Source organism: Alosa pseudoharengus, unplaced genomic scaffold, assembly GCF_046254945.1.
Source record: "Alosa pseudoharengus isolate Yale_2024_CS ecotype anadromous, Long Island Sound unplaced genomic scaffold, YU_APseudo_1.1 YU_APseudo_1.1_scf_15, whole genome shotgun sequence".
NCBI classification, from domain to species: Eukaryota; Metazoa; Chordata; class Actinopteri; order Clupeiformes; family Clupeidae; genus Alosa; species Alosa pseudoharengus.
This window is the reverse complement of record NW_027468620.1, coordinates 21556264-21569357: the sequence shown is the minus strand read 5'-3', so window position 1 is coordinate 21569357 and position 13094 is coordinate 21556264. Positions and strand designations below refer to the sequence as shown.

The following is a 13094-nucleotide window of genomic DNA, read 5'->3' as shown; positions in this document are numbered from 1 at the left end:
CACAATTAATGGAAATCATAGCACATTTTAGTACTAATTTTAGCATAATTAAATATTTTTTTGTTAATAAAACATATGTTGGTTAGGTTACTTCAGCAGGGGCAGGGGGCTAAGTAAGTGCATGTTCAGCAGGGGCAGGAGGACTAAGTAAGTGCATGTTCTTTTTTCAGTTTAATATATGTACTTTATATTACAGGAAATTAGCAGGAAAGAGAGACAGGGCTCGGTTGGGAAATGATCACTAGTTTAAACTGACCTTCAGCAGGGGCAGGAGGGCTAAGCTGGTGCATGTGTTTGTTTAAATATATGTAACAGAGGTCGTAATTCGTCCACCGCTCACGGCCCTCGAACCCGCCACCTCAACACACACCGGCATTGAAGTCGAACGATCTAACCACTGAGCTAAAATCCCAGGCTTCCAACTCAGCGGTTAGAAGCGTTCTTAAGGTTAGGGGTGTGAGGATTTACACACGCAACTAGCATGCTAGCTCAGTTCGCCTCCGTTACACTCACCTCTCTAAATCCTCAATCCCATGATCCGGGTCTACGGCACCACTGTAACAGAGGTCGTAATTCGTCCGCCGCTCACGCCCCTCGAACCCGCCACCTCAACACACACCGGCAGGCATGGGTGTCGAACGCTCTAACCACTGAGCTTAAAGCCCAGGCTTCCAACTCAGCGGTTAGAAGCGTTCTTCAGGTTAGGGGTTAAGAGAAGACTCATCCTTTGTCTGGAGGAGAAATAAGAGTTTCCAGAATGTTGACAAGCTTCGACTTCTGACCAATGTGGAGTTTCCCAGATCCGCTCAATGACGCAGGGAAAGACCGGTTTTCATGCTTAAAGAATTTGCTTCTTACAGTCACCTGTACCTGAGTCTGACTCTTGGCAAAAGAAGTCAGTGTTGTTCTTTTTAATTGGTTTGCAGAAGGAAGCCTAATCACCCAAACCATTGAAAAAGTCTTTGAAAGAAACCTTACCTTTCTCAAGATGAGGGCCAACAAGCTCAGCGGCATTAGGGTGTGCAATGGCTTTTGACTCTAGCGTGAGAAGATCTATGGACTCCTAAAAAGGGTTGCCCAAGTCCTTCATCACACCAAACAACTTCTGGCACCACCATCACCTTTGACAATTGCATTGGCCTGTTGATGGGCTTGATCAAAAGCCAATCCAGAAAACTCTTTGTGGGTCTTGTGGACGACAAAGTTCCCTTGCTGAAATTCATTGGCCAACTGAGGATGTCTTGTAAAGAGACCATGTCTCTAAGGTGTATGGAAAGCCATCTAGCATAGTTGACATTATTGTTTGCAAAGAGGAAGGGGATGAGTGCAGACAATGATTGACAATACAAAGTGAAGTTTGCTTTTCTGAAAGACCTGATCAAAGAGATCACCAATTGCATTGACATCACAAGCTCCCAGAATTGAAACTGTGGACTCTTCATCTGCCTCTTCTTACACCAGTCTTCCCAACTTAAAGAAGTATGGCCTTGATCGATATTTGAGAGAGAGAATAAATGATATTCAAGTGAGAAAGAGGATCAACGATATTCGAGAGTGAGCTTCGATAAACAATTTTCGAGTGCAGTCCAACTATTTCTGGCCGCCATCTTGGGAACTAGCCTTGAAATAGATTTCTTTCTTTGCACAATTTATTTTGCCATGTTAAAATACATACAAATTGATGCCTAGATCATGTAAATACGTCCAGCCATTAAAGTTCTACAGCAAAAACATTTTTCTTACATTTGATGTGGCGGCCATCTTGAAAAATGGCCGCCATGTTGGATTTTCAGGTGGCTAATGTGCTTTCCTCAAAAAGTAGGTTCTAGTGATTATTCATGCCAATTTTGGTGCTTGTATCACAAAGTGAACGATTGTCCTGGAATATGGACTTAACCTGCCGCACTATATCGCACTCAGAGTGTTCATTGACTTGACCTTTGACCTCCAACATCAACTCACTTCATCTTTGAGTCCATACAAACACTTGTACCAAATTTAAAGCATATGCGTCAAACCGTTCTGGAGATATAATGCTCAAAGCATGAGATATGGCTGTGACTTTTATTTTGACACACGGGAAACACTTAAACAGGATGTGTAGTTTTAGGGAGCACCAGATTGTATGCATTAGAAGCTGAATGGTTGAATTCACAGGTGACACCTGTGCCAGTGTTCTAATTAGCCCGGGAACTACTCTGGGAGCTTAACAAGCGCAGCTGCCTTTAGGCCATTATGACACCACAGCCTTTGAAGTTTATGGGGGAAAAATTAGCTTTTTAACATTTTTAATCCCCTATTTCTCAAAAAGTATAAACTTTTTAAAAAATCTGAAAAAATAACTCTCTTGCCCCACTCCAGACCTTCAGAACGGTTATTTCAACATGTCTGTACGTTAAGCGGTTAGAGTCGCATTAATTCTTGAAAAGGTAAAAAGAAAAAAAGGTTATAATAAGAAGAAGCCAGGAGATTTCAAGATAGTGGATTCCATCCACTATAATGAGTGGAGTCTGGCATCTTATTACAAAGCGCACCAATCACAAGTGCACAGATTAAAGAAGCAGTATTTCAAATATGCACATTCTAATTGAACAGCTATGAAACAATCACATGGTATTTGCTTTGTACAGTAAAAGAAACGTAATGCCAGACACACTTTCCACACCTAGATAAATGAGCGGCATTGTTATCAGTTATCAGTGTCACAGAATGGAAAGGCACATTCCATTGGTCCAGTCAGATTTTCTATACCATTATCAGGAACTCGAATGCAATACATGACATTCACTGTATGTAATAGCCTTGAATAGCCCGTATATATCACATATGATTTTCCTCTTCTTAGATATGAGAATACTTTCTTTTCAGTTGAAAGCATGGTACAGTACCTGAATCTTCTGGTGTCTTCTGTCAGCCCCACGGTTTACAGCACCTGTGGGGGTATTAAAATGGAAGCTAGCCATATGTTACAGTATGTCACCAGTGACATGGCCATAAAACATGTTATTTTCCCTAAAGTAAACTTATACATGTTCCTGACATTCCCAGAACAGCAAATAGGGCGGCCAAATAATAAATGATTGGATTTGAATTAAAAAGTACATTTTTGTGTAGTAAGCTGTACTAATGAGGCATAGCAGGTCTATGAAAAATGTACACAAAAATGTGTATGTTTGAAATCAGTTTTATATAATGTGAAGTACTACACGCTCCCTTCAAAGACCAGGTAAGCTCTGCTACTGCCCCTGAGCTTACAGGGAGAGTTCTGTCAAGTCCTGAAAGGCAACGAATAGAGACTGCACTCAGTGCCACCCACATTCAGTACAAAATGTGACTAGAGGTATTGTGCTATTTTATTGAAAAAAATGAAAGACTACAAAGACATGAGAGAGAGGGAAAGGAAGGAAGAGAGAGAAAGATGAGATTCAACTCTCATACCAGCAAAAATGACTTTGGACGTGCCAGGAACATTATTTTAAAAAACTTCCACAGTAAAATAAATAATCTCAGATCCACATTTCTCAGAACGCGGAAGGTCAGAGAAACGTCCAAACATTTAACTTTTTCCAGTTCCCATCTAACTTTTTCTCTTTTTCTCCCTTTTCAGTTTCCATATCAGACAGACACACAACAGTAACTCAGGACAGGGGTTTTGTACTGTAAAAGCCCACCCACCCTGAACCTCTAGCACGCAGCATGTGTCAGCCTGGCCTCTAGAGGGGGCTAGAGAATGAGGGTCTTGGGCTGGAAAGAGGAGGTAGAGGTACGCTAGGTTGATGTTCATTTCTATATTTGCTATTTGCCTTGGGTTTGAGAAAGGGGCTATATAAATTAAACTTATTATTATTATTTTATTACTTAGAGGAAAAAAGGCACCAGCCTATGACTGACAGTAGCCCAGGTGAACTCAGATGAACCTGTCAGCAAATTTGAATTTGCTCTGCAGGTTGTCTGGAAAGTAGCCCATTGACATCCGTTTCTGAATCACCAAAAACCCAGGAACATGTATTTTCTTTGGAAACAACTGTATTTAAAACCTTTGTTTACAAGAAAGATGTTTGCTGCACTTCTGAAATGATCTGGTAAGACTTTAATTCACAAATTTAAGTTTCATTTGATTGCTGGTTACACCTGTGAAAGTAGCAAAACTGCAAGTTTGGAAATTGTTGTCAATGGGATCTTTTCTGGATTTACCCAGACAAGACTGACAGTGTATTACTGCTGTCAGAAATCTGCACAAGCAGAAGTCCTCTACAAACAACATGGACTGCATGTTTGATCTTCTCAGTCATAATGCAATTCGGACAGGACTGATGGGAAATCAACCCATATTTTGTACCTTTCTGGTGCATTGTGGAAACCTGTCTATCTCGATAGGGATGGCCAGATCAATAGTAGGCCTACTAATGGAATATGTTTATATACATACAACTCCTAGACCACATAACAAGTCCACACTTATTGTAGGTCTTAATAGAGAAGCTTTATTTAAAAAAATAAATAAGTAGGCCTACAACACTGAGAGACAGAAGCAACTTATAATTTGACCATATTTACAATATTGTAATAGCTTAAGATTTTACAAATACACATGAACAAATAGCAAACATCCTCTTAATCTCATAATCTTCAAAAATAGAATACACATGAATCAATCCCTTCAAAAGAGCACATCTTCATATAATGACTAAAACACAAGAGCATTGTTCTCTACGATTATTTGGAGTAACATGAACTATGATATCTCTCTGCTGATTGGGAATTTAGGGAGAGCTCACAGAATCCCCTGAAATGCAGAAAATGTGTACCATGATAAAGACGCATGGTCAAGTACCAGGAGACAAGGATGAGATTTTAAAAAGCAAATAGGTGAATTATGTGTTGAGGTATGTTAATGTATCTTTTGATTTAGTGTTTAGATTACAATAATGTTTTTAGAAATAGCATAGAAAAAGACCCACAGAGGGTTATCAGCTGGCCAAATTCAATAAGGTGGCGTCACATACTTGAGTAAATGACCTCGGAGGCCATTTCTGAAATATCAAATATGCGTGTGTATGGCATAGTCAATGAGTCACCAACTAAACCAACTCACTGGACTAGCTGCAGCGGGGGGGGGGGGGGGGGCCTGCTGAAGCAATTACCATCATTCTCCTCATTACAAAAAGAACGGAACATAACAAGCTAAAACTGGAGCCAGAGCTAAACATACTGCAGGGCTGAAATATTCAGCTTTTGTGGACTCGAGAGGAGGTCTGCTCAGGCCCATGCAGATGTCATGCCACTGCAGTGGCTTAGTGGTGTATGTGAGGGAAAGTACCTCCATCACAAGGCTACATTTGTTCTAGAAAAAGTAAAATCAGGCGTAAAAAAAGCAGCTATGAGAATATTGTGGCGGAGTCCCAAGGACAATGAGGAAACAGTCTTCCCCTTCTCTTTCTTATCAAAGCACAAGGAAGTTTTTTACTATTTACATTCAACATCATGTTATACTTCATTAAACCACGGCATGTACACTACTCTCAGATACAGATAGATTACACTTTACCACAGGTACAACAGAACAAAATAAAAAATAAATGTGAGCCAATAAATAAAGACATTGCTTTAATCATACAAAAGGTCAAAAGGTCATGGGCAATAGGAGGATTGTTGAGGGTCGGTCAGGCTCAATGACCAGTGAGCTGCCGAGCCATTTAGCTACTTTGAGGAATCACTCCCTCTACCAGGAGTGCATCTAACGGCCCCCCCACCGGGCTTGAAAGTGTGACCTTGAGTGTGGGAGTTGGGCACAATACCAAAGGGGTTAAAAGCCACGGCTGACCGCACTGACATGTTTTTCATTGCTGGTTCGGTGAGGTTTGGACGGCACAGCCATCCACTAGCTTACCTCAGTTAATGCAATAATAAGTGTGAACTTGAATGTTTTCAAAAAATTCAAAACATATTTAGCATTTTTACTTAAGACTTTCAACATTAAGACAATATATCAAAATACACATCATGTATATAATGAAAATGTAGGTTATGTTAATTTGTCCACATTACAATTAGTTAAAGCCTCAAAAAGACTAACACATTCAGATAGGTCAGAAAAACAATGGCTGGGAACTCACAACAAAATAGAGAAGTAGCCTACAAAGTGGTAGCGGTCAGAAGTACACCTCAGTTACTCCTCCAATCACCCTCCCACCAGCCTTGCCTTTTCATAGTCCTGAGCCATCACAATGTTGACAATAACCATGTTGGCAGCACTAACACCCCCTGGGGTGACAATGCTGCCACCCACTGTGGCATACCTTTTCATAGCGCTTCTCAGCAGGACACTCACATTGGCCAATCCAACACATTTTGACCAGGATGAAGCAAGGAACTCAAACATCTGACCATGGCTGCAGCAACACACCACCAAAGCATTTCATGATAGATGGACACAAACCTGCTCTACACATATTTTTGGTAGCCTATAGAACACTTTTCTTGACTTTTTCCCAGTTCCCTGTATAGCTCTGATGATGACATTTGAATTGCGAACAAGTGAATCACTTCCACATAATTGAGGTAAAAACAGCATTGCTTAGCATAATCAAGAAGAACCTGAAATCCAAAATGCAATTATGCAGAAAGTTTAAGTTATTTCTTCCCTCAAAAAAGTATCAGTAAAGTTCTGGTCCACCTTTGGACATATGACCTTTGTGTCTCCCACTAGTGTGAAATTTTAAAAACTTTCTTTGACAAGGTGGCTCTCGTCTCAGGTCATGTTAAGAAAAGAAATGCCTGATAAGAATAATGATTATCTAGAGGTGCTGCACCCTGCTGATGATGACTCTTATGGAGAGAGACGTAGGTAATGAATTTGCACTCAGGAGACTGAGATATTGCCCACAGATCCTGAAGTAAAAATCACTGTTGGCAGTGGTTCCATCTTGTTACAAACACTTCACTTACATTCTACCCACAATACATAATCAGGCTCAATCACCCTGAAGGGGAGAGATATTGTGGACAGTGGGCCGTATTCATGGGTTTCATCAGGTCCCTTTCCACAGGTGTATAAAATCAAGCACCTTAATTATCAATGCAGACTGTATGGTGCTTGATTAATACACCTGTGGAAAGGGACCTGATGAAACCCATGAATTGTTTTCCTGAGAGTATATCATTGTCTGCTTAGTGTTTGTTCTTATAATGCTACATGTGGTGTTATACTAAATACCTTACCATGTCCAAGCGCTTCATTTGTTTTGGATTTACTAACTTGTTCCACTGATTTAGACTCCAGATCATATTTGTACAATCCACGAGAAAACAAACAAGGGAACTAATTCAATTTAATGTATTAAAAATCAATATCTACGATACACCTACACCTGACCTTCCTTGATTAAAATGAAACAAAAAGGAAATGTCAACAGCACACAGGGTAGATTTCATTCAAAACAACCGAGTAAGAGTGCAACTGTCAGCCTGTGCTAATACGATTGATTAGCAGCAATGCTGGGCAGCAAACTGATGGAAAGGCAGAAGGATATAAATAGACTAAAGAGAAGGCCAGCCACTACATTCCTCCACCGAGGAGACATAGGGAATTGACCAATGTACGAGACCATGCTATAGTGACGATATACCGCGTTAATGATTCAGTCACATATTGAGCTCCAGTGACTGAGTCGAGGAAAAAGTCTGTCCCACACACTAGGGTTGAGTTTCAGACCCCCCACCAGCACACTCACATACAAGACTGGCCACCCTCAAAACAGGTGTCTACAGTATAGGCAATCACAAGCCAAGCCAGTTGATGTCATTGGGCCAATAGGTTAGTATTGATGGGGCCAGTTTAGGGAGAAACACTGTTGAAAACTTGGTAGCTCCCCCTAGTGTTTAGTACATGGTTTGGTGTTTTCTTATTTTACTATATTTATCATCTTGGTCATTTCCACAATAATAATGATGATGATGATGATAATAATAAAAATGTATGCCAATAATGTAATTCTATAAGCAAGATTGAAAAGACGGCATTAGGATGCAAGCCTATTCTTTTCGTACAGCTTCTCTATTTCATGCATTGTATTCAATTTTGTTAAAAGTCATCAAGCCCTGCATAGAATGCAAAGTAAGATTAATAAAATTGTTCACCTTTTCTTCAAAGTTGCATAATTGTGAGTGTAGAAGCATGATGTTGAATTCTTACTGTGTAATACTACAACTTTTAATGACTTCCTCTGGGATGACTGTCTGACTTCGGCAATCACTGATGTAAGTCAGACATTCAATTACACATTCCTGCAATGTTCCTCTTGGCTGTCCAAGATTTAGGCTGCAGGTTGTTTAAATATCAACCAACCACCTGACTGGATGCATGATGTCACTATCAACAGAAGCACATTGGCAGCAGATTGCATTTTGCAGCAATAAATGTCATGGGAGCTTATAAATTCATAATGCAGGCAGTTTTTGCGATAACCTCAGAGACTTGGTGGCCATGGAGTTATTTTTAAATGTGTGCAGTGGCTGAGGGAAAGGTGAAGAGGACATTATCAGAAGGGACAGAAGCAGCCAGACTCATCTTGGAGCTACGCTTCAGAAGGATCTTATTCAGAAGAACAAAACTGAGAAAGAAGCGAACTGAAACAAACCGAACAAAACAAACGAAACAGACCAGCGGGTGATTCAGCACAGAGGAGTGGAGTCAGAAGCAGAGGGAAGGGCAGATGCCTTCGGCGCACTTCCTGCCAGGTCAGAGGTGGCAGACCCTTTTGCCACGCTGCCATTGGCCAGACGGGATCCATTGCTACGGTAATTGAACCTCAGGGAGGACAGGAAAGGATTGGACTCTGAGGTGATGACGATGCTAGGGATCCGGCCAATCACTCCTCTGGAAACCACACCATCTGTCGATTCTCCACCCTGCCACAAAATGGAACATTCATTAGTCAACACCTGGCTGGAAAAGCCCAGTATTACATCTCATCTCCAGCTAAACTAGTGCAATATTAGTGTCACTATAACATCTGTAGCTCTTCAAGTTATTATTTATATATGTTCAGTAACCCATGGAGATTAGGCTGGAATGCAAGCCCATAATACAAGTCACATTTTCCATATCCCGTTTCCAAACGCTGTGCAGCTCTGGTGCACCCAACCTACATAGGCTGTGGATATAAGAACCACTCTTTCAGGTGGTGCCCGAGATTTCATTACAACACTTCCTGTGGATGTTTATGTTTATGGTATCCAGCAGACACTTTAGTCCAAAGCGACTTACAATGACATCAGTAAACAATATATTAACATTAAATTACATTACATTGAATTAACTAGGGCTGTCAAAATAACTGATTCATTTCGATTAATTAATTTGAGAAAAAATAACTGATTAAAAAAATTAGTGCAGATTAATCGATTCCTTATGACCTTTGACCCGAGCCGTTCTAGTCAGTAAAAATTAGACTGTAAAATGAAGGAGAGAGAAGAAAACGTGCTGCCTGAATCATTGATTGGAACATTTACTTTTAAAAAACGCCCTGATGGTGTTGATAAAAACAAAGTGTTGAAAATAAAGTCCTTTGCAATGTCTGCAGCAAGGAATTTGCATATCACCGTTCATCAACTCTATAGTCGCACATCAATGCAAAGGAATAAGTGTTGACATTGCTGTTTGCTGTTCCCGAAGCAGTTTTGAATTTATTTCCTCATCATATTAGGTCATACAGTACCATAGATTATTATGGCCGTTATTTGAACAGTGAAAATAATAATAAGAGTTTTTGAACTTTAATGTCACTAATGCTGATTATTCAATGATTCATTTGAATTTAAATATTTAAAATACTTTCACAGCAAAAATTATATATGCGATTAATTTAGATTAATTAATCACAGAGTATGTAATTAATTAGATTATTTTTTTAATCGATTGACAGCCCTAGAATTAACAGATCAGAGTAAAGAAAAATCAAATAGCCCAAAAAAAATCCAAAATAATAGACTGAATAGAATTAAACAGAAACTGTGTGTAACACTCCACAAACAGCGAAGCTTCCATGAATACAAGGAACCCCCTGTGACTTGTTTGCAAACCACAGGAAAATGGCAGAACATTTATTTGGTTGTTCTGGACTACTTGTTAGAGGCATTTAGGAAGCCCTGTCATAGGCACAATAACAGGCTCTGAGAAAAGATGCTTTTCACTTGTGTTCTCCAGTGGTCTAGTAGCTCTGTGACCTCTTGATAAGATATGGACTGTGATGACCGGCTGAAACAATGTCATGCCCTCCAAGTGGCAACACATGAGATCCTGCCTCAATCACACGCGTCAGCAGACACAACTGGACACTGATCTGCACACACAAGAAGGTGGCAGGGTGCTAGGACTTACCCCTGGAGGCAAGGACCGATCAGGGTGACCCGCTCCAGCAACAGAGACGTCATCCATGTCAGAGGAGGTCTGTGGGGAAGAGGAGATAAGTGTGAACATGAGAAAACATGACTATTCTTGAGGTAAACTCGTGACAGCACTCCATGTCTAGGGAGCGGTATATTAGGCATTTAAAATTAGCATTCTATTGCGAAATACTGTATATTGTATTGTTCAGAGTCATTTGGGGACATCAGAAGATGTCATTTAGACCTCCACTTCAAGGTTGACTTTGTAGAAGCAGTGTCAAGCTGTTGGACTGAGATAAATGGGGCAAGAACTGAGCTCAATAATTAGAAATAAGCTGATAGCGTTCTTTGCCAAGTAACCTGAGCTTTCCCATGATCTCTGGCTGCTAACTTTCCTCTCACCTCATCCCCTCAGTCCTCATTGGAATTGCTAAAGAAACCCAATTTAATTTCACTTGCCTTTTTCAATTATTACTCCTCAACAAGTCTTAAAGGCCACTTTCTGTCATTGGAATCTGATTACAAGGGTAGTTTCTCATGAAAGTAAATGTTCCCATTCCTGTGTTATTGGGAATGTAATTGTGGGACTTTATTAACTGTCACACAGCAAATGAAATGCTTTAAAGGCTCTGATGTGAGGTCACAAGCTCTGGCTGAGCACCAACATCAGAGACACTTGAAAAATGAACTATGAATGACTTCCGGAAATGGCTAAGCACCTGATGCCAAGCCAAGATGGCGAAGAACTTAATAGGTGATTCTATTCTTTCTTGTCCACTAAAGGGAGAATGGTTAGAGGCTGTGGAATGGTAGCAAGTTGGTAGTACTGTGCAGTGAGTGAACTCCTAAAGACTTTAAGATATGTGGGTCAATGACGTGACATTACGCATCGTCAGATGGTGCAACCAGGTTAAATACTAATTTAAACCAAGACATAGTAGATTAAAGTCAACAAATGGTTGAAAAATGTGTTGTACCTAATTATTCTATTAAACAATATATTTTTAAATGTGAGTATTTATTCACATTTTAATAAAGTATTAAAATGTGAATAAAGAAAAGTACACAATAAAGTATTCATAAGTTACTTTTAATACCAAGGTCAACTACAAAATAATAATTTTATTACACTGTAGACATTCAGGTATACTTAGAAATTTAGAAAACACTTAAAAAAACAGAAAGAAGTGGGGTTTTTTTTAGAAACTTTTGCTTGTGCCACCTGACATTTTTTATTGGTGAAATTGCAAATACAGACTAAAAATGTATCAAAACCCCTGAAAATGTTGCACAGCAGTTAAGACTTGTTTAAACACAGCCTTCCAAATAAAAAAAATGCATTCTGTCCATTTTTAAAAGCCTTATTTGTCAACGACCCATGTGCTTATGACATGGTTGCCACGATGGATCTCCTTGCTAGCACACCCTCCTCCCATGGCCGGGGTTGCGAGTGTGAGTTTGGTGCATGACTGTGCTGATGATTGTTCAACACAACACAACACAGCACAACACGCCTGACACCTCCTGCTGTCTGTATGAATGCCCATTAAAGCCATGCTCAACTGCTAGCCCCATAGTGGTTACAGAAGGGGGTCATTTTCTAGTCTACATATACTTTTAACTGTGAAACAGCGGCAATAGAAACAGGCCACTCACTCAGGAATACACACATTACATAGTTTCACACATTTTAGGTGAGCCAAGATCAACCAGGGGTCACGGGAGTCCTTGCTGCCTAACATGACTGAGGCAGCAGTGGTCAAACTCAGTGGTTCCACAATGTCAAACATAAAGCATCGACAGAACATCCTTCACCTGGCTCTGACCCATTAGTGAGTGCATGTTTTGGACCAAAGGACACTTAACGTGATTCATGCGAGATTAAGACAGAGAGTCCTTTCTGATGAACATGCTTTATTTACTTGCCTCCCCTGTTCTAAAAATGCTTTAAAACATGTTTCTCTCTCCCCTCTCTCACTTTCTGTGTGTGTGTGAGTGTGCTCTTTTTTTCAACCAGCGAGTGTGAAACACAGCTGGAGTCCAGATGCTGCCTTAGCTTTACTCACACACACACACACACACACACACACACACACACACACACACACACACACTGACAGTCGTCTGCCTCTAGCGCCTCACACACACACACACACACACACACACACACACACACTGACAGTTGTCTGCCTCTAGCGCCTCACACACACACACACACACTGACAGTCGTCTGCCTCTAGTGCCTCACTCACACACACACACACACACACACACACACGCACACACACACACACACACACACACACACACTGACGGTCGTCTGCCTCAGCAGTACTGTAATGCCACTATTTTAGGAAGACTTCCAAACTAACTACTTACCATAAAACACTCTCAAACCTTGGAACAGAAGTAGCTGTGCTAGACTCTTCACTGACAGCCAACAACCCCCTACAGCCACAACTGTGTCTACACCCACAAACAGCAACTTCTCAAGCATTTCCCAGTACCTACGTTCTTTAGAACGAGTCTCTCGTTCTTTCTCTCTCCCTCTCTCTCTCTCTCTCTCTCTCTCTCTCTCTCAAACACACCCATACAGCCAACCTTAATACATATACTGTACATATACCATATACAGTACATACACATCCATGTGCAAACTATAAACACTGCATAAAGAATTAGCGAGGACATTACTCTTCATGGGG

The 13094-nt window shown here is 40.5% G+C and overlaps 1 protein-coding gene across 1 annotated transcript in view; it reads right to left on the bottom strand.

The window, feature by feature from the left end:
* Nucleotides 1–8673: 8673 nt before the first annotated feature.
* Nucleotides 8674–13094, bottom strand: part of opn4a (opsin 4a (melanopsin)) — a 31343-nt gene continuing 26922 nt past the window's right edge. The window contains exons 10-11 of the mRNA XM_076285187.1: nucleotides 10382–10450; nucleotides 8674–8910 (exon numbers count right to left, since the gene is read on the bottom strand). Coding sequence (XP_076141302.1) covers nucleotides 8674–8910; nucleotides 10382–10450 — 306 coding nt within the window. The remainder of the gene's footprint in view (nucleotides 8911–10381; nucleotides 10451–13094) is intronic.